The sequence below is a fragment of the Fulmarus glacialis genome, unplaced genomic scaffold, assembly GCF_000690835.1.
Source record: "Fulmarus glacialis isolate BGI_N327 unplaced genomic scaffold, ASM69083v1 scaffold15282, whole genome shotgun sequence".
In the NCBI taxonomy this organism is placed as follows: domain Eukaryota; kingdom Metazoa; phylum Chordata; class Aves; order Procellariiformes; family Procellariidae; genus Fulmarus; species Fulmarus glacialis.
Genome location: NW_009196029.1, coordinates 24,116 through 45,718, shown reverse-complemented (window position 1 = coordinate 45,718; position 21,603 = coordinate 24,116). Strand labels below are relative to the sequence as shown.

General features: G+C 35.4%; 1 protein-coding gene across 1 annotated transcript in view; it reads left to right on the top strand.

Annotated features, from left to right (window-relative positions):
* NUP205 (nucleoporin 205kDa) overlaps nucleotides 1-21,603 on the top strand; it is a gene marked incomplete at its 5' end in the record, with an annotated part of 46,592 nt that overhangs the window by 2,083 nt on the left and 22,906 nt on the right. Inside the window, 18 exons of the mRNA XM_009572072.1 lie at nucleotides 235-379; nucleotides 1,296-1,455; nucleotides 2,439-2,667; nucleotides 2,833-2,997; nucleotides 3,783-3,958; nucleotides 7,034-7,150; nucleotides 8,717-8,854; nucleotides 9,987-10,137; nucleotides 10,958-11,163; nucleotides 12,538-12,720; nucleotides 13,884-13,934; nucleotides 14,537-14,746; nucleotides 15,549-15,648; nucleotides 17,887-18,024; nucleotides 18,266-18,455; nucleotides 19,565-19,685; nucleotides 20,192-20,273; nucleotides 20,698-20,862. Coding sequence (XP_009570367.1) covers nucleotides 235-379; nucleotides 1,296-1,455; nucleotides 2,439-2,667; nucleotides 2,833-2,997; nucleotides 3,783-3,958; nucleotides 7,034-7,150; nucleotides 8,717-8,854; nucleotides 9,987-10,137; nucleotides 10,958-11,163; nucleotides 12,538-12,720; nucleotides 13,884-13,934; nucleotides 14,537-14,746; nucleotides 15,549-15,648; nucleotides 17,887-18,024; nucleotides 18,266-18,455; nucleotides 19,565-19,685; nucleotides 20,192-20,273; nucleotides 20,698-20,862 — 2,727 coding nt within the window. The remainder of the gene's footprint in view (nucleotides 1-234; nucleotides 380-1,295; nucleotides 1,456-2,438; nucleotides 2,668-2,832; nucleotides 2,998-3,782; nucleotides 3,959-7,033; nucleotides 7,151-8,716; nucleotides 8,855-9,986; nucleotides 10,138-10,957; nucleotides 11,164-12,537; nucleotides 12,721-13,883; nucleotides 13,935-14,536; nucleotides 14,747-15,548; nucleotides 15,649-17,886; nucleotides 18,025-18,265; nucleotides 18,456-19,564; nucleotides 19,686-20,191; nucleotides 20,274-20,697; nucleotides 20,863-21,603) is intronic.

Sequence of the window (21,603 nt, the reverse complement as noted above, 5' to 3'; positions counted from 1 at the left end):
ATTTTAATAGTTTTAATAGTAATTAAATATTTTAATAGTTTAATTTTAATAGTAGCACTCAAAATTTCTGTGATTTCTTGGAAGTGCCTGAAACAAATCAAAGTGATAGTGAATAACAATGGTTGTTTTGAATGCTACATTTATATTTCAGTTAGAAATATAAAGATATAAAGCTGTTATCAAAGTGTGTATGTTCAACTTTCTGTGACTATTCTGTGCATTTTCATTCAATAGGAGAACACCAGCAACCTCATTTTCCTGGCCTTACAAGAGGTCTAGTGGCTGTTCTGTTGTACTGGGATGGAAAAAGATGCATTGCCAATTCACTACGAACCCTCATCCAGTCACGCCAAGGCAAGACGTGGACATTGGAACTCAGGTCTGTACTAGGGTGATGAGCTGATCAAAGCTCTTTGCTTTGAGTGCTTTTAGGACTGATTAGATTCAAGGGAATATGAATATTCTCAATTTTCTTCGTTTCTCATAACCTGATGCAGCTGCTTTCATGTTTGTTTTTTAAGCATAATATTCTTTTTTCTTACACATATTTTTATTGGATTATAAGGATATCCATTTTACTTTCAGTTTTGGCGGTGTTTTGCTTCATACACCCTGCCAGTGTTGCTCTAACTAGTGACGATTACTCACTATTTCAGAGACTGAGTTTCTGCCTTTGCTGTGTTCTGACTTTCCTTCTCCTACAAAACAGAAGTGTGCTTCTGCCTTTACTTAAAATGGATGCGCTATCTACTGGCGAACATAGTATGCTAACATTTTTTGACTTTAAAAAGAAAACAGTACGCACTGTTTACTTCCAATGCACAGTGATTGTTTGACTAGAGAAAGATTAAAAGATGTGTTCTAGTGTAAATAGAAAGTCTGAAACATAAAATAAATTATTACTTTAGAACTAGCTCCATCACTTCAGTAGGGTGTACGTAATTGGACAATTGCATTTACTAGTAAGAAAGAGGCTGTGAGCTTGTGAGTCATGTGCATCTTATGTATAGTACTTTTTCCTTTTGATAGAAATCTTAAGTAGCTGATCCATGTTGTATTCTCATATTCCATGTTCTTGAACCTACAGTGACCTAAAGACTTTGTATCCATTCAGCATAATGTTTTGAGAGGGCACTGCTTGCTGATTAGCAATGTGCATTTAGTTGCTTTATGTATATAATGTAGTTGTACGTTTTCTGTCAGCAAATACATTTGATGGGATTTATTATTTTAGACTTCCTCTGTGACTGGGAATAGTATGATTAATTGTTAAATTTATCTTCTTTCCATTATAGTCAAGAGTTAATGTCCATGACAACACGCTTTACAGATGACCTAATGGAGCAGGGTTTGACTCAGAAGATCCTCACTCTTGTGTCTCACATTGATTTGAACAATGAATTTGATAAACTCCAGAGAGAGCGAGGATTGGGCAGTGAGAAACATCGCAAAGAGGTAAAGAAGGAACTGGGTGTGAATATTCTTCTGAATTACTGTACAGATTAGAATACAGTTAGACCACCAAAAGATATGGAGTCTAAGGCATCATAGTAACTACTCCACAGCTTGTGCTATACCAGTGTGGGATCCAGATTACTTCCTGCATTTCTGTTTTGCTGTTGCTCCCTGATGCTAGGGCATACCTTATTTTTAGTGAAGAAGTGTAATCAAGGACAGTAAGAAAGTAAGCCTAATATTTGCAGTATTTGGCAAATTTATTCTAAAGACTGTATATTAAATCATCTGCTCTCAGCACTACCGTTATTAGCACCATTGGGATAAAGATAGCAAACTAAAATTAACAAATCATTAAACAGATTGAAACCAAATCTAGTAAGGCAAATAATGCTCTTTTAATAATCCAATTGTGTTAATATGAACAGAAGCATTTCTAATAGTGAAGAGTGAGAATTGTTTGAAAATGAGTTCTCATTTTTGTAATCCTTGAATTTAATTGAGACTGTGACTAACTGGAGAGTATGTTTCTAGTATGAAGATTTTAAACATTATTGTTTTAATTTCTGAATTTCTTTCTAATGCGTGATCTGTCTAAAAATTATTCTATGTTATAATCAGTCAATTTGTTTTCCACCAAATGAAGAACTAGTTTTACGTTTTTGCTATTAATCTAGAAACTATGCAAAGAATATCCTTCTGATTTACATTAAATTACCTTAATTTACCTCAGTTTTACCTTAAAATTCATTTAGCGCTTAATGTTAGAGGTTTTTTTCTTCCTTTTAGGTGGACCACTGTATTTCCCTCTGTGTGTTAAATGTTGAAAAGTTTTTCTCCTTATCACCATGCATGTGATTTTACTGGAGATGGAATGCCTACAGCTCTTTATTTTTTATTTACTGATTGACTGAGAAGGACAAATTGAACATGTTGCCAGAATATTTATATTCACTGTTTTTTGTTTGGTTTTTCTTTTAAAGGTTTCTGACCTCATTAAAGAATGCCGACAGTCCTTGGCTGAAAGCCTGTTTGTCTGGACCTGCCAGTCACCACTGAGTAAGGACGACACTCTAATCCTCATAAGTTACCTGGAGAAAGTAACAGTGGAAGCTGATGGCTCATTGGACGGCGTGAACTTGTCTCTTCTCATGGCTCTCCTTTATTGCTTTGATGTCAGCTTTCTGGAACAAGGCACAGAGGATCGTGAAGGTAATGCTGGCAGGTTTCCCAAAGAGGCTATGTTGTGCAGATGGATAAAATGTTATTTAACCAATTTTGTTATTGATCCGTAACAAACTGGTAGGATTTTGTATGTTTCTTTTCACATTCATTTACTGGGTGTTGGCATTGTGTTTGTTTTTGTTGTTCTTCAAGACTTGATGCACCGTCTCCCTCTGCTAGCAGAAAGACAGTATATAGCAACAATACACACTCGTCTTCAGGAGTCTCAGCCTTGGAAATTACCAGGCCTGCAAGCTACTGTTAGATTAGCCTGGGCGCTGGCATTACGAGGAATATCCCAATTATCCGATGTGACAGGTAAATTACCCTAAAGTGCAGTTCCTGCGCGTTGGTATTCAGAGCTTGCAAGTGGTGTAAGTCAAAGTGTCTGTAACCTTTTTGAAACGTTAGCATTTACCTTTGTGATAAAATTACCGTTGACGCTCCTTTAAAGCTTTCTCAGTATGTGAGTTTGGTTGTTGAGAATTGGATTGCTCTGAAATATACACAGATTTAGAAATAATTAGTTATTAGACAGTAATATTGCATAGTGTGTCATTGAAGTGAAAGAGATTTTAATGTACTGAAAAATGTGAAAGATTGCATTTTAGCAGCTTTAGTATCATTTGAACACTTAACTTAAGAATAGATTCATGCTTATGACTTTTTACATCTGTAAATGTTAAACCTCAGTATCTTGAGAGGACAAATCTATTTTAAATTTTTTTTTTCTCTCTGTACTTCACAAGCTTCCCAGGCTCCCTACTAGGTCAGAATTGAGTCTACTCCAGAATATCTATTAAAGAAAATGTAAACATTATAATTAATGTTTAATTAAGGTTGGTTTGTGATTCTTGATTCACAACCTTAGATTTGATTGGGTAAAGGGATTGTGCACTTTAACACTTACTAAAGAAGAAGTTGAGATCATCACCTGACATTAACTTGTATTTTCCAGTCTAGTGTTTTCCTGTATGGCAGAAAAAACATAGTTGATAGAAGCGTGTCGATTTGCATGTCAGCCGGGTATTCTGAAATATGTTTTGTTTGGTAACGGATAATTGTAACTTATTTTTTACTTTCTTGTGATTTTTGTTGCCCAGCTCTTGCAGAATTCACAGAGGCAGATGAAGCAATGGCAGAGCTAGCGGTTGCTGATAATGTCTTCCTGTTCCTGACTGAATCTGTTGTGGGGTCTGAAAATTTCTACCAGGAGGAATTTTACATTCGCAAAATTCATAACCTTGTCACAGACTTCCTTGCACTTATGCCAATGAAAGTAAGTTGTTTGTGTGAATAGGAATTCTTGAGAAATGTGGGCATCTCTTCTATATTTCTAACATTAGGACAGGTAGCATAGAGATTCAGATATGACCCTCAGCTTGAGGTGCTGCAGTTCAGAAAACTTGTTGACTTTATGGAACCCATATTGTTTGGGGTTTGTTTTCCACACTGACATAGAATGTGATTTTTAAAACACTTCAGTGTGGTGAGATTTGCAAAGCAATCTTTTGTGGTGATAGTGATTTTGTTTAGTTTTACATGATTAAAATTTAAATGAATGCTGAAATTGATGGCAATGTATGTGGGTATTGATGATGATGTTTTTTTTTCCTTTGATACAGACGGTAGTGTAACCTAAATTAGCTTATGGTTTTTGTCTCTCATTTTTAATTTATTCTTTTACTAATGATCTTTTCCATATTTAAGGGCAGGGATTCTGCTTTTTCAGTAGCATCAATTGTTGGGAAAATGAGCAGCTGTTTTCACTAGAACAGCAGAAATGCTGCAAAAGGGTTTTAAAAAAAAGTTTGAAGCAATTACAACAATTTTATTTGTGCAAGACCTTGTATCTAGACATGGAAAATTAAAATTCTATGAAAACACTTTTATTTAATTGATGGAGGCTTTATTTTGTGACCTTCATTGTGTTGAGCTGTTGTTGGAGTTGCCAAATAATTACTTTTCTCAATGTGCAAAAAGAAGGATTTAAAATTGTATTTTGTTCATTGTAACCTCGCAGAATGAGAACAATATTGGCACGAAAAACAGTATTTGAGCCTTAAGAATCTTTGAGGGCATATATGAACATGTTGTAGACAGCTTTGAGGTTTAATCCTAATTTATTTATAATCTGTTGGTGTTGCACATTGTTTTCTCAAGGTGTCTTTTTAAACCACAGAATATCCATAGAACAAGTATAATGTCAGTTCAAGCAAGTTCATGCTGATAACTTTACAGCTATATTTCTGCTGCAATGGCTGCCTGCATACAACACTTACCACGTTGTTAACAGGCTTTGGACATCCTTTGAAGGCTGCATGCAATGGTGTTTTCTGTAATACAGACACAGTAGCTCTTAGGAATCTTTTGAATATATGAGGTATATTTTATGGAAGTTCCTTCAACAATCAAGTGCAAACAGGTTCAGAACCAGGAACTTTTTTATGAGGCAGTTCTTCATTAGATGGTATTGCTTTACGAAAGATGAAATGTCTCCTTGTAATGATACCAGTTTTTATGAAAAAGATATAAGGTAGATTTTTGAATGAAAGTGGAAGAGCTGGAGGCTGACCCAGGCTGAGGTTGCTGCCATATTAGATTTAGAACAGAAGTGACCCTGTCTCCTGTATCGACAGAACTGTCTGAAAATCCCAAGGCTGCTGGTTCGTTTGTTGGTACATCTCTCATCTTCATTGCATTATGGAATTGGAGGCTTTATCTCTGGGAAGAGTATTTCTCTTCCATTTCAGTTTTTTTGCTTTGGCTCAGATCTGCAGTTGATTGTAGCTAATGCCTAAAGATGAAGAGAGATATTTTTCATTACAAATAAGATTTTGTAATACCGGGTATAAGCAAAAATCTGACCATTAACTTGTATTCCAGTTTGATAGAGGCCAGTACTAGTGGTTTTACAGGAAAGACTTTGTTAGCAGGTAATTGGGATATAGCCCTACAAGGGAATTTTTTGTTTTAACTGCTGTAAGTTAGTGGGTGGCTTATGTACTCAGCTATTTCTACTGAATCTCAAATTTTAGGTAAAGAGAAGTGTCTGCTTTGCAGGATCTTTTTTTTTTTTTTGTATGTATATAACCTTCATTCAGTTTTATTTCAATCTGTAAGTCAGCATTTTATTTAGCTCTTCTGTATAGTTTTAACATTTATGCTGCTTGCCAGTGATGATTTGGGTAAATCTTTTGGTTGACTGCATTACATTCAGAACTCGGTAATTAGCCTTAATAGTTCAGATAATTCATTATTTCATTTATTGACACTCAATTTTGTCTGTGTATTAATTTTGTTAGTATACTAATTTGGCTAGTTTGCTCTGACCCTTTCCACAGTTATTTCTAGTTTTTTACTATTTTTTCTTGATAAGACACAATTATTTTGCTGCTCATTCAATTTTGCAAATTAAGATATATTATAGACCATGAACCGGTCTCTATTGACCATCACCATGGTTTAATTTTTGGTGTGTTGAATTGGTTGCTTATTTCTGTTTCTTGTTTCTCAATGTCTGCTTAATATTTAACAAAACTTAGCTTTTCATCTCATGGCTATTTGTTTTCTGTAAGCCTCTGGTGGGGTGTTTTGTCAAAGGCTTTTTGTCAAAGCCTTTTTGAGAGTAAGATTAAATGTCAGCTGTTTCTTGTTTAGTAATTAGTTTTTTCAACACAAAGAATTTTAGGATACTGATTAAAGGGCTTTTTTTTTTTTAATTGCTGCAGTTGTTCTTCCCCTCCCTTCTCTCTTCCCCCCCTGCCTCCCCCCGCCCCGTATTCATTGACATGTGGTAATGCTTTTAGTTGCGACAGACTGGGTCCAAAGTAATTACATCAATCCAAAACTTTTCAAAACATAAAGTAGCTGTAAGTACAAGTAGCCTGACATGGCTAAGAAAGATGCAATCCACAGATCTATATACAGAAAACATTATTTTACAGTGTTTTCTGTTTCTTTTCACTCCTTGTGGATAATGGTCTAACTTTCTTTGTTTGAAGCTAACCCATCTATCTTTTGAAGTAAAAAGAGGAAAAGGATCCACCTTTTGGGGCCAAACTAGAGGATCTGGTGAAGTCAGTTGGGAAAAACTCCCATGGTATAAGTTCAGAGCTTTTGCTATGAACTGAAGGCCTTGGCAGTAAGAAAGTGATTGACTACATCTTTGAATGGAAGCTTGTGCAGGGGGAGGGGATTAAAAAAAAAAATTGAATATTCTTGCCATGTATGTGCAAGTTCATTTGCTTTCTTAGTTTTTAATAGGCTGTTTAGACAATTCTGTTATTTCTGTTCTGTTTCATTCTTAGCTAAATATAGACCAGTGTTTTTCTCCACTTCATAAATTGTGTAGGTGAAACAGCTGAGAAACCGTGCTGATGAAGATGCTCGCATGATCCACATGAGTATTCAGATGGGTAATGATCCACCTATTTCCCTTCGGAGAGATCTGGAACATTTAATGCTTTTAGTAAGCCCTATCTTCTTTTAAACTACTATGGCAAAAAAGTGATTGTGACTTTTCTTCATCAGAAAACCCATATCTGAATGATAACATACAGTGCTGGATCTTTCCCTTTTTGGATTAGAGGGATTTTTTTTTTTTTTCTTCTTAAATATAGACACTTTCTATCTAACTTTTCATGTGAAGGAATTAATTTACTGCCTTGGCATCTGATGTTAATGAAGTGTCATTTAATTCTTGTTTAGTAAGTAAATACTACATTGTTTCTTGTGTTTGAAGAATTCTTGAGCTGAACTTGTTTTACAAAATATTTAAATATCTAAAATTTAAATTATAGTAAGATTATCTTAACATATCTATTATCTTAAGCCATCTTATTTTAATGTAACTTAGAAATAGGAATTTTAAGACTACAGGCTATCACTTGAGTTGAGATCTGGCTAAATGTATGGAAGTTCTTTGGAATGGAACACCTTTGTGTATCTAGGCTTTAATGTTTACACAGTGTTTTATGTTTCTGTAAGTCTTCAAATTTCTCCCTATTTACTGTGGGTAAACTATAATTAGGTTTTAGGGGTTTTCCTCCACTATTGACACTTATAAAGAATTGAAATATTTAAATGATTTTCATGTGTTGATATATTTGTAATGAGGATTTTGGAACACTGTTTTCTATTTGCTGTAGAGTAGACTAGCATTAAGGCTGGAATTACAAATTCCCTAATTCCAGTAGAATTTTGACCGCAAGCATACATTTAAAAGACAGATATTTCTGTTTCTGTCATATTTTTTAATAAAGAAAATTGAAATAAAATAAAATTGAAAGAAAATTTAAATATGTTTATTTAAATGTTAGTAATTAAGGTTACCTAACTGCACTTTCAAAAAAACCCTATATGAAAAAACAGATTTGCATATTGAACTGGTGCAATATTTTGTCTGTTTTTATATTTTCTGTTCATGAATAAATTAAAAACTTGCATATTTCCCCTTAATTAGCATGAAAATGTACAAGTGTGCAATTTTCAATATAGCAGCCTTTAATACAGGGATTACTTGTCTTTTCAAAAGGTAGTCCTTTAGGTCACAGGACATTAACAGGATAATTTATAGCGAAATGCTTTCTTAAGTAGCTCTGAGATATGCAGTACACTTAAATGAAGAACTAGAAATGATAATTTACTCTGAGAAATTTGTATGTTCAGATAACGGGTAAGATTTCTAATCCTGATTCTGGCTAACTTGTTTTTAAGTTAATATCAAGGTATGCAAATGGTTATTTAAGGAGAAATGACACTGTTTTCTTAGCAATGATTTAATCTATAATACTTATGTAGAAAGTTACGAAAGTTTCACTTATGTATGCATTTTAATGTCTCTGGCTGTCATTTGTTCTGATATTGCTGTTTAGAAGCTGTCATTTTCAGAATGTTTTAAGGAATGGAACACCAGCCGTGGCATGCTTTGCCTCTCAGACATGTTTAGCTTACCTAGAAGCAGTGCTTATTGTTGAAGTAATTGTCTTTTCTTTATATAGTTGATATTTTTCTAACATCTTCCTTTCTCTGATAGATTGCTGAATTGTATAGGAAAGACCCCTTTAATCTGGAACTTGCCCTTGAATACTGGTGTCCATCAGAGCCTTTGCAGACATCTACCATCATGGGGTCCTACCTTGGAGTAGCTCATCAGCGACCCCCTCAGCGCCAGGTTATCTAGATTTTCTTGAGTAATTGCTAGTAACTTGAAATTAAAATAATAAAAAAACAAGCAACAAAGTTTTTGGTATTCTTATTACAGCTAGCCTCTAAGAAGGCATTATCTTTTACCAGTGGCTTATCTGTGTGTGTCCTGCTCTGCATGACATGGTTATTGTTGCTTGCTCTAAAATGAGCTACTGCCAGTCATTCATGGTTGGCAATAAACTTACTAAGAAAGAGTCCTAACAAACCTCTCTGCAAATTTTGTTTAGGTCTGATTTTGTTGCAGTTGCTAAATGAATTCTGATAACAGTGCTCTTGTGTTTTCTGTCTGATGACCTCTGCATACCTTTTTGGTATAGCTGAGAAGTTAAATTCCTTAACTATAAAAAAACTTTATTAACTGTAGCTGATAGTATTTTGGGGCTTAAAAATCCATAAGAATATTGTAATTATTTAAAGCCCAAAGATTATAGCCCATGAGAGACGGAATTTAAAATTAGAATGAGGAAGCAATCTAAACAGATGGAGCAGATGTTCCAAAACTCTTTAGATACCTGGGATGCTGTCAGCCTTCAATACTTCTTGAAGGACTCTGCAGTGTTAGGCAAAACCTAGTACGAGACATATCAGACACATCCCAAGACCCACCAGAATACAGGCAACTTAAGTTAGGACCTGGTACAATCTGCAAACACCCTAATATGACCCTGGGAGGAACCACTGTGTGTGAGTTACTGTGCAGGTATATAACAGGCATAGTGAATTCTTTCCCAATATCACTTAACTTGCACTGTGATGTGTTAATAACACTGCTGTGCAGCATTTGTGAGCTGAAGTAAATTTTATCACTAGAAATACAGAATTGGAGAGTTAGTATACTTTGCAATAGCATGAATTATTTTGTTCTGTTTATTTCCTCTTTGAAACATGTTTTTCACCTTCAGGGAAACTGAATAGGCCAGTCTACAAAGGAATTTTTTTTTTTTTTTTTTTCTTTTTTTTTTTTGGAGTTGTGATTCCACCCCTGTACCCCACCCTGATTACATTAGAATCTGTTTTCTGACTTTGGCTGCCTATTGTTTTCCTAAAATATTCAGATTTCTTTTTTTTTTTTAAACACTGATCTTTATTTGTTCTAGGTTGTCTTGTCAAAGTTTGTTAGGCAAATGGGAGATCTACTTCCTTCCACAATTTACATCCCATACTTGAAAATGCTGCGCGGACTGGCTAGTGGGCCTCAGTGTGCTCATTACTGCTTTAGTTTGCTAAAAGTCAATGGCAGTAGTCATGGTAAGAAAAGTGACACTTCAGCTCTTTCTCAACTCTTTTTCTCTAGAAAAGTACAAAGACTCATTTGAGATAAATTGTGGCTTCATATTTTTAAAATTTCATTATTAGTACAAAGATGAAATTTGAAGGCTTCACTTGAAAGTGTAATCTTAAAAAAACAAAAAAGCAAAAAACCGCCCCAAAAAACTGATTAGGTAATTAAATGTCTGAGCACCTTAGCAAGTAATTCACATAATGAAATAATGCATTTTTTTAAAAAGCTGTGTCTTAACACCATAAGAGATGCAGAATATCAATATTGCTTATTGTAAAATATAATATGAGTAATGTCTTAAAGTTAAGTTGTATATTTTGTAAATATAGTTATCTTTCCTGAGCTGACTTTTTTCAGAAGCACTCTGTTCTGTTAGAATATTTTGATACATGTAATGAAATAGCACTTTCTCAAAGTAAGAGATGCTGGTCCGTCCTGTTTTGCATTAATTTTGCATTGATCAAATTGGGGGAAAAAACCTACTTTGAAGATATAAATAATGCTGCAAACATTCATATTCATAAACGAGTCATAAACCGAAAAACTTACTTGTACTGGCTTGTTGTACTAGCTCCTTTCTGTATCTTTTAAAAAACAAAAACAAACAAAAAACCCAACAAGAACAAAAAAACCCAAACCAGAACCACTAATTTCAGAAACAATAGCTTTACTTTGAACTTTATTTTTTCCTCTAGTTAAGAAAGTTTTCCTTTTAAATTTAACTACCCCTGTCACCCAGTGAAAGAGTAGAAAGAAAATCTTGTCACCTGTTTGTCATTTTTCTAGCGGAAAACATCCAAGGAGCAGGTGGCAGCCCTGTCTCCTGGGAGCATTTCTTCCACTCTTTGATGCTTTATCATGAGCACTTAAGGAAAGACTTGCCAAGTGCAGACAGTGTCCAGTATCGTCACCTGCCTCTCCGAGGAATCACACAGAAAGAACAGGATGGATTAATTGCCTTTTTACAGCTGACCACTGTTATAGTAAGTTGGGTGAGTAACCTTTTATTTGGTTTTCTTTGTTAATACATTTTTTTTCTTGCAAAACATCATCATTCAGGTGTGAAGTTCACTTGAGCAAAAAGGTATGTAGGGCAAATTTACCTAGCAGTTGTTGTCATTTGATTAGTGAACTTCAAAAGTATGGGAAGCATCAGGAATAACTGTTCTGACCAAACATGCAATCTGGGTGAAGCAGGAAGAGATGACACTTTTTCCTGTGTTGCTGGCGTTACTGATTTTCTTGCTTTCTTGACACTTCGGTGTCGTGGAGATGTCTTTCAGAAGTGAAGTATATTCAGAAGAAATGACTACAAAGTAGGAAAGTTCTTTGCATTTAATTACGAGTTTGAAAAGGCAAAAATAATAGATTAATTTAAAAGGAAATGGTAGTAATTTGGTAAGGAAACTCATCAACTGTGAAACTTGCCTTCAGAGTTAGATTTAAAATGTTCCCAAGAGTCTAAATGAGCCATGAATTGACTGGAAGAGGATTCCAAGAGAATAAAACTGCAGTGCAGATTTTGTATTGTGAATTGTCTAGGTTAATTCTGGATCATGTGGAATTAAGCTCTTCAGTACCCATCAGACTCTGCAGCCTAAAAATTCTGTGATGGAGTGAAATACCCTTGGTTTTGCTGACACAAACACAAGGTAGATTAGTGAAACTAATTAGGCTTTTTAAAAATCATCCTTGGTGGTGGTGATAATGGGGTGTTCCTATGTGAGCTGTCATGTCAGCATTATGTAAGCGTGGGGAAAAAGGAATTCTTAAAACTAGTATTTCCTGGCATCATCAAACCATAACCTGGGAAGAAATAAATTTGTTCTAAGGATGCAGGGAGTTATCATTTGATGAGACTAGAGGCCTCACTATTCCTGTCCAATGGTTCATCTGAGAGTCTCAAATGAGCTTACACTGATGATGACCCTGCTCTTAGACTTAAACAAATTCATATAAGTTCCTAGCAAATGTCCAAATGCAATTTAAGTTCATAATAGAAATATTGATAAAGTCCCTCTACCAGTGCCTGAAGAAGCGGTCCAGAGTGTAAGTACTTAGACTAATGCCATGAATATGGGTCTACTAAAAAAAAAAAAAAAAAAAAAATGGGGTTGTTGTAAGAAGCTTATATTATGCACATAATTTTTCTGTATGGATAGGCACAGTTTTAGTACTCGTGAGTCATTAAATTGGGCTTTTTGTTTAAAGTTGTTTGCTTTGGAAGGGTCCGCCATTCTTCTGATGTCTTGTGTACCTTCAAGTGCGAAGCAGTCATTGATACTGAACTGTGAGTTAGAGATTGTAAAACATGAATAATCTTCAAAGTAATAATCTGCAGTTTTGTTTTTTCTTGAATGCCGCAGAGTGAGAACGCTCGCTTGGCTCTTTGTGAGCACCCTCAGTGGACACCAGTAGTGGTCATTCTGGGACTTCTGCAGTGCAGCATTCCTCCTATTTTGAAAGCAGAGCTATTAGAAACCCTTACTGCTTTTGGAAGATCTCCTGAAATAGCTGCTTCGCTCTGGCAGTCCCTGGAATATACACAGGTATTTTAGGATATTCAGTGCTTAGAACTGTAGCATCCCAATCTGTTGAAATTGTCAGTGTATTTGAAATAGTATTGCATTTCCTCCTAAATTTTCTTGTTGCCATTGTTGAATATAATTTTTTCACTTAGTTAATGCAGTTCTTTCTTCGAAACGGTTTTGAAAATGACAGTATGGTTTTATGCCTCGGAGATCTCATTGGCTGTGCTTATTTTACATAAATACAGGTTTCCTAACAGACAGTCCTTTGTGTTCAATATGTTTTTTCCTCAATGTATGTCATCAGTAATAAATGTTCTGCAGGTTACATATTTTTCTTTTTTTTTTTTTGGGTGTGTAATATTCTTCTAGTGTGAGTGGTACTCATAGAAAGAAGGGACTGGCTAAAAAGCTCCACTTTCAAGCATTTAATTTTCAGAGGAAGTTAGTTGTAATTTACAGGATATTGTTGCCAACTTTCACATTTAGATGGCGACGTCAGATATATATTAAAAGCCCTACCTTTTAAAAAAGTGTTTTTTCCCTTCTGTCTTGATTTCAGAGAAAAATTTTAAATATAAATCCTAAGGAAGGTGAATATCAAATGAAAATGCTCTTGGTATTGTTAATTCAAAAATCATAATGGGATGGGCTTATTTTATAGTCTGTATTATGGTTCAGACTAATTGCTGTTTTATTTGGAAGAACTTGAGGCATTTGAACTGCAACTGCTGGTTTATCGTTAATTACTAATAAAAAGACCCTGACAATAGTGACATCTTATAATAGTAGCATTTTAAATGCTCACCACCTTTGCTTCCTAATTTATGATATTCCTTGTAATACACTGTTGTAGGAGAGAACAAAGGAAATGTCTTTCCCCTAGCCAATATAAGACAAAAATGATTAATGTGAAAGTATTTCTGCTCTTTGTTTCGTTTAACAATAAACATGATGCAGATCTTTGAGGATGTAAAGCTAGAAGCATACGAGTGTACAACATATAATCCAGCCTTTCAGACAGAAAAATCTTAGCTTTTTACCTTTTAAGAGGACTTAAGAAACCTCTTCTTACAGCTAAAAAGTGATGAGTACCTTTTAGTCCTGGTAGAAATGATGGAAATGCACTTTGATTATGTGAAATGTATTGTTTGTCTGTTTTCATTTCTTTTTCTGTTTTGAAGATATTACAAACTGTGAGAAGTCCAGGCCAGAGACAAGCAATTGGTATTGAGGTAAGGGTTTCTCTGTACCTAAGCAGCCTCTCTGACCATCTGCATATGAGTTCGGGAAACACTTGTAAAGGCTGCATCTGCTGCTATGTCCACGGGAAACCCTTGGAATAGGCGCTGTCATTTCACTGCTTCTTAATTTACTCTCAGGCCTGCTTGTAATTTCTGGAAACCTTATTTATTTATGAATCTAGTGCAGCTTCGTAATAGTAACAGAGCAGCATCTAAACCCTCAAATTCCTTATGAGCACTCCTTATTAAGATTTTCCTGTTTTCCTATATTGGCCTCACTTTTGTAACATCTTAGTACAGCTCACTTCACTTCTAATAAAAGTGGTAAATAAAAGCAGAGTATGTAAATGTTGAGGCATATCTTCTAGTAGCTCAGAAATGAATGAAAAGTGTATTGCTGAACTGAAATGACAGTACTGTTGCTTCACTGCTTTTGCTTTGTTTGTGGTGTACCGTAGACAAAAATGCAGCAAAGTCAATTCACTGTAAAGTAATTCACGGATGATGCCCTTATATTATTTGTTCTCACATGTTTCTTCCTCCCTCAAAATCTTTGATTTTTCTCTTTCTGTTTTTGCTGTCCTCTTGGGAAGGTTGAATTGAATGAGATTGAGTCCCGATGTGAGGAATATCCTTTAACCCGTGCCTTCTGTCGACTCATCAGCACGCTAGTGGAGAGTTCATTCCCCTCTAACCTGGGAGCAGGTCTTCGCCCACCAGGCTTTGATCCCTATCTCCAGTTCCTCAGAGATTCTGTGTTTCTCCGATTCCGCACCAGAGCTTACCGGAGAGCTGCTGAAAAAGTAATTTTTGTTTGAAAATCTTTTTTTTTTTTTAGGATGTAGTTAAAATGATTTGGCACTGCTGATGTGGCTTAGATCTGTTGGAGAAGCTGTGCAAGTTTGATGCAGCAGAAGTAACCTGGAGCAGTTCTTAGTGTTTTGATTCTGTAAACAGGTGATTTTTCAACTTGTGGGTCATCAGGATCTATGAACTACTTCTAAGGAGCCTGTATAAAGTATCCTTTTAAAAAAAAAAAAACATGTAGTTTATTTTCTTGCTAAATTTCAGTTTTCTGTACAGGATTCTGCAACTCTACTACATGGCTAATGACTTCTGAACATCACATGCCCAAATCTACAAGTCAGATTTATCCTTTCCTTATTTTTATTTCGGAGAATATTTCTGACTTGCTGAACCAAGGAATTTGAGTTTCCTTTATGATACTTCTGGATGAAAGCACATGCTCAGTTGTATCCTGGAAGCTATTAATTATCTGTTACTAGCTATATACCTAATAAAGACTCTTCATTGTTTGTAGTTTCAATATACTAATATGTATATTGTATAATAGAGCCTACAACAGGCAATAAATCTGTTTGTGTTCCATTTTACTTCAGAAGGAAAGCTTGGCCTTTCAAATTATTTGACATGATGAATTACAAGTGTTGTTGGATAGTATCTCAGAATTAGATAATTGTGCCATACTTCTGATCCAGTACATCACTGCACTGCCTGTTGTATTCTTTGTCATCCTGGTCTTGTTGCTGCAGTATCAGTCTTATTCTGTGTATGACTTTTTCTTCATTTTGTGATTATCTACAGTGGGAAGTAGCTGAGGTAGTTCTGGAAGTGTTTTACAAATTGCTGCGGGACTATGAACCTCAACTTGAAGACTTTGTGGACCAATATGTGGAGTTACAAGGTTAACTTGTTCATTTGTTCACTGACAAACAGAATTGTAACTTGCTTTGCTTTCTTGCTTCTAACTTGTGATCTTGTTTCATATTGCAAGTAAGCTGGTGGAAAGCTAGACCAAGGCTTAAAGATAGGAAGACATTAAAAAAATGTACACATACTCTCAGGAGCTATGTTGCTGATTCAGTAGGGCTTCATGTATGCTATTTGCTACTTCCCTAGCTCTACTAGGAGGATGACTTCTGTCTCTCTTGCGTTGCTGATTTGATTAAAGAGCAGCATTTGACACTTAAAAAACACCTTGGTTTTGGGCTTGTTCCTTTGGATTTCTTTGGTCTATGTCTAAATCATGACTATTCATAGGGTTAATTAAAGGTGTCAGTGTATTTGATATATCCTCTAATATTAATATTATTAGTATATTAATTATTCAGAGGAGACCGTAGCAGTAGGATTATGATCTGAAGTAATTTAATTCTGGAAAACTATTCTTTAAAAGGCCAAAGTAGATGGCAGTTGCCTCATTTTAAGAAATTTAAAGCTTATTTGGGCTGCAGATTTTTTTTTTTAATACAAAGTTTCTTCTGATCATTGAATGCCATCCTGATGCCTGTGGATTTGCTTGTAGCAGTAGCGAGCTATAAGAACCACTTCTTAAGTGAACAGCAACTTTAAGACATACCTCTCCAGTGAGCTTGCCTCAATCTGGGAGGCCTCTGTGCTCTGTACTTTGACAAGCAGTTATTGGCAGCTTAATTGGCTTGAGCAATTTCTGTTAGCTTATTCCTCTCCTCAGCTAGTCCTTCAGCTTGTGGGTTACGTGATATATTGGAGAAATGGGTTAAAACCCATCTTTTTGATGAGATCTGTTTCTTGAACTGATTCAGTGTGTGGCTCCACAGTGGCGTGGCGTGTCTATTGGCATGTTAGGGGGCAGCACAGACACGGAATGAATGGAGGGAGGAGGGGATTGTTTAAGCTGATGCCAAAAGAAACTGCACCCTCATTCTCACTTGCATATTAAAGGATTCTTACTGCTCTCCTGCTTTTATCCACCATAGTTTACTAGAGGACTAGATAAACCAGAAACATTAGTCTTGACTTTTCCTTTTATTTTTGTTTTATTTTGTACATAAATTTTTTTTTATTTTGTAATTTCCTTTGAATTTTAGGCTAGTAGTTTCATTTTTGCATATATTGTTGCAACAGACATGCAAGTATCTGTACACTATGAGCATCAGGAGTTCAGTAGACCTTCTCAGCTTTGGTTTCTGGAAATGCTTTTTCCCTCATCCAGGGTCTTCATGCAGGTTTGGGGGGATGTAAACTTTTTCCAGTTACTTTTTAGTTTTGCAAAACCATTTAATGTAGCTCCAATGTGGTGTAAAGTCCTAGCACTGATTTGAATCCAAGGTCAGATCTACTTAGGAAAGTCTAACTGGTTAAAGTTGAGATTGTGCTATTAGATATTGAAAAGTAATGGTAATTGCCATTACTACTCTTCTCAAACTTTTAAAATTACCTCAATAGCTTATGTGTAAAGAAAACCTCTGAAGACTTTGTATGCAGTATATTTCATCTATTTAGATGTTGCTTAAAACAACAGGGACTGTTATGGTTTTTGCTCAGGCTAGCCTGAGTAATGGAAGTGTCATGGTTTAACCCCAGTCCTCAACTAAGTACCACACAGCTGCTTGTTCACCCTCCCCCCTCTCTGGTGGGATGGGGAGAGAATCAGAAACAAAAGAAGTAAAACCTATGGGTTGAGATAAAGACAGTTTAATAGGACAGCAAAAGAAGAAAAAATAATAATACTGATGACAAAAATATACAAAACAAGTGATGCACAATGCAGTTGCTCACCACCCACTGACCGATGCCCAGCCTATCCCAAAGCAGTGATCACTGCCCCCGGGCCGACTCCCCCCAGTTTATATACTGAGCATGGCGTCATATGGTATGGAATATCCCTTTGGCCAGTTTGGGTCAGCTGTCCTGGCTATGCTCCCTCCCAGCTTCTTGTGTACCTGGCAGAGCATGGGAAGCTGGAAAGTCCTTGACTTGTATAAGCACTACTTAGCAACAACTAAAACATCAGTGTGTTATCAACATAATTCTCATACTAAATCCAAAACACAGTGCTGTATCAGCTACTAGGAAGAAGATTAACTCTATTCCAGCCGAAACCAGGACAGGAAGTCTTTTCTATAAGATGTTAACTTTTTATTTCTCCTCCTCTCTTTAGGAGAAGAAATAATAGCATATAAACCACCTGGATTCAATCTGATGTATCATCTATTGAATGAGTCCCCAATGCTGGAACTGTCCCTTAGTTTGCTAGAAGAAGGTGTTAAACAGCTTGATACTTATGCTCCGTTTCCTGGTATGTGCCTAGAATTTATTTTTCATGCATACTAAGTAGGATTTAAAGCTGACATTGCATATCTTCAACTTGATGTTGTTTCTCTTGCATATAAAAATTGTGTTTTGGGGGGAATTTTCCTAGTAGTAAACAACTGACAAGTTCTTTCTTGGTGAACGCTTGATGAATGAGGTTTATGAATGTAGTCTATTTAACTGCTCCTTTGTTTTTCTTATGGTTTTTTGTTGTTTGTGCACTGCAGGGAAGAAGCATTTAGAGAAAGCTGTACAGTATTGTCTTGCACTTCTAAACTTAACCCTACAGAAAGAGAATCTTTTTATGGATCTGTTGCGGGAGAGCCACCTTTCCCTTATTGTCACGCCACTGGAGCAGCTGCTTCAAGGAATCAATCCTCGCACTAAAAAGGCAGATCATGTGGTGAATATCGCTAGGTATGTACAAAGTACTGAGAAGGGAGGAGTTTTGGAGGCACAGAAGTGTTTGGATCCTGGTCCTTTCATTAGTTTTACTAGCCAATGCTTCTCTTTACACAGAGCATCTCTGAAATTTTTTTTGGTGGAGGGAGGTGTCTTCACAGGTGGTATGATCTGTGTATTGTCTACTGCAAGATTGGGATCTGCATTTATAGCTTTTCTTTCTGATTTTTTCCCCTCATGATTTCTTCCTGGTTGCTTTATGTGCAGTGATTCCCTTGCATATAATTTTCAGTTTGCCCCAGACTTTGGTTGTCATAGAGTGGGAGAGTAAAAATTCATTTGGTTGCTGTTGGCCACTTAAGTGTTTTACAGTATTGTCCATTGGTTACTATATTAAAATTATCAGGCTAGTAATCTCAAACTCCATTTCAAATGTGAAACTTCAGGATTTCCACTTCCCACTGGCACCTTCTGTTACTGTTTGATTTTATAATAACTTTACAGACAAACCAACATTGATGAATAGTAGAATTGAGTGCATAAAAAAGCAGTGATATTCTGACATAGAATGCACTAAAAAATTGAACTCTTTCTATATATGTGTTTTTGTCTTTCATTTATATTATTTTTTTCACATAACAATAGCCAACAAATAGTTTTAAAAAAGCATGTGTTTTAAGATGCTTTTAATTTTTTTTTTTTTTTTTTCGTTCTATCTTGCCTATTTTGGGTACATGCAGTAGTTGATTTTGGCTAGTTTTGGTCTTCAGTGACACTCATTTCTGCATGATCGGAAGGTATTTTCTCTATGTTTCTTGTGTGAGCCTATGACCAGTTGTTTTAACTTATCCTGCAGTGTTTGAGGTAGATTTTGGATAAAAAGAATGGTAAAAATTCCAGGAGAGATTATTAACCCTATTCAGCCTACTACCCTCCTTTTGATGGAGGAGTGTTAAATGCTTCATGTAGAGTGAAATTTTGTTTGTAGCTTTAACCTTTTCTCATGTAGTTTAATTTGTAAGTGTTTTAGTTCTAAATGTTGTTTAATTTCTCATCTGTGCATTACCATCTTGAAATAGTAAAATTCTCAAAAATTTCATTACAATAATCTTGTATTTTTGAAGGTATCTTTGTCATGGAAACAGCAATCCTGAACTGGCTTTTGAAAGTGCCAAGATTTTGTGCTGTATTTCTTATAATTCCAATATCCAGATAAAGCTAGTTGGTGATTTCACACATGATCAGGTAAGTGCCAGTTTCTTTGGATCTGGAAGGAGAAACTGGTGGAGAAATACTAGTGCTCCATAATGTTACTTTAAAGGATAGGTTTCTAGATCAAGTACATTAAAACTATATTTTGTCTTATATGTACCTACCTCTAAAAAGTCTTTTACTGTGGCATTGTGAAAAGCAACTACTTCATTAATTGAAAAAACCAAAATCACGAATATTTGCAAGAATGAAAAGGACAATATTCTTTGAGATACTGAGACTTTCTTGACTTTGTATTCCTCAACCTGTGAGGATAATTTAGCATATATAACAACAGTAGATTTTTTTTTTTTTCTGTTTAGTGGCTAATTGCTAACCTATGCTTAGAACAGCTACGACTCTTAACTCCTGCTTATTAACTAGATTATATAATTTTTGTCTACGACTTCTGTCAACTTATATGGAGAGGATTATGAAAGGTATTGTTTTTAATGCTCTTAGAATCATCTTCATTTTCATCCTTCCATTGTTGAATACAGAATATTAGCCAGAAGCTGATGGCTGGGTTTGTGGAATGTTTGGACAATGAAGATGCAGAAGAATTAATTAATCCAGATGAGGGTATGTAAAAGGCTTCTTAAAAATGGGTTACACTGTTGTCTTTTGCATAGAATGAAATTAATGAAAGAGGTGAAGAAAGTGCTTTTAAGTCAGAAAACCCTTTTCTTGTGTTGTTTTCTGTAGAATTGGACCTTTACCAGAATGAAAAGCACGAATGTCTCGTTAAGATATGTCCACAGTATGATGAGCCAGCTAAAAACTGAGTCTGTTTTCACAAGACAAGTATTTAACATTGCTCTGGATGTATTATTTAGAGCTGTATTAATAGTAATTTGAAATTTTGGTCTTGTATCCCTCTGTACTAATATAAGTTGATGCCTTAGCTTTCTTGTATTTAACTTTAAGGCTCTGAGGATTATTCCATTAAATGGATTTCTTTACTTGATTATTCACCTCTTTTTTTTTTTTTTTTTTTTTAATCAAGAGCTGGAGCCTGAAAAGAAGCGGGCACGAATCCATCATGAAACAAGGATCCATATTCTGAATCTCCTTATCACCTCTCTTGAGTGTAGTCCTCCCAGCCTTGCTCTGTATCTCTTGGGATATGAACTAAAGAAACCTGTCAGCACCACAAATCTGCAAGATCCAGGTATGAAGAGGAAAAGTTGATCTGGCATTTAATCAGTTCTGTTAACAACACTGAGAATGTTTATTGCAAAATTCATGGGGAGAAGCAGTTCCTCTTAATGTTAAGAGTAAGACAACAGGCTTTGTTCTAATCCTCAAAAACTAAATTAAAAGATATGTTGATAACCAAATGCAGCATTTAAACGGCCTCAGGATTTGATCCTTTGTTTAAGCTGGATTTTGGAACAGGCTTGAAATTAGAATTGTGGGGGAAAATGATAATTTAGGAGTGAAACATTAATTTATTTACTATTTTATGCAGCGTGGTTGTGTCCACAGTACAAAGAAATTGATTTGATGATCCAAGAAGCACCTACATATGACTACATGGGAACCTACAAAGCAGATTGTCACTTTGAACTAGTTACACTACTTGACTACTATCCTGTCCCTCCTCAAACTCCTGTTTAAAATTAGTTATAGGGAAGAAAAACAGTTTTGTTTTTTAATGTTGTAGAAGAAAAGCTTTTAGAATATGTGAGGTTTCATTCTACTGCTACGTATATTAATATATTCATAATATAGATTTATATATTCATATGTATGAAAAAATATATATATATGAGAATATGAACTTTAAAGCAACAGGAGTGACATTTCTAATGTTTCTTGAATTGGTGAGAAAAATAGTGTGTTAGTATGTGGTGTTTGCCTCCTCAGCTTCTAACTTGTATTCAGTACAAGACAGACATTGATTAACTTG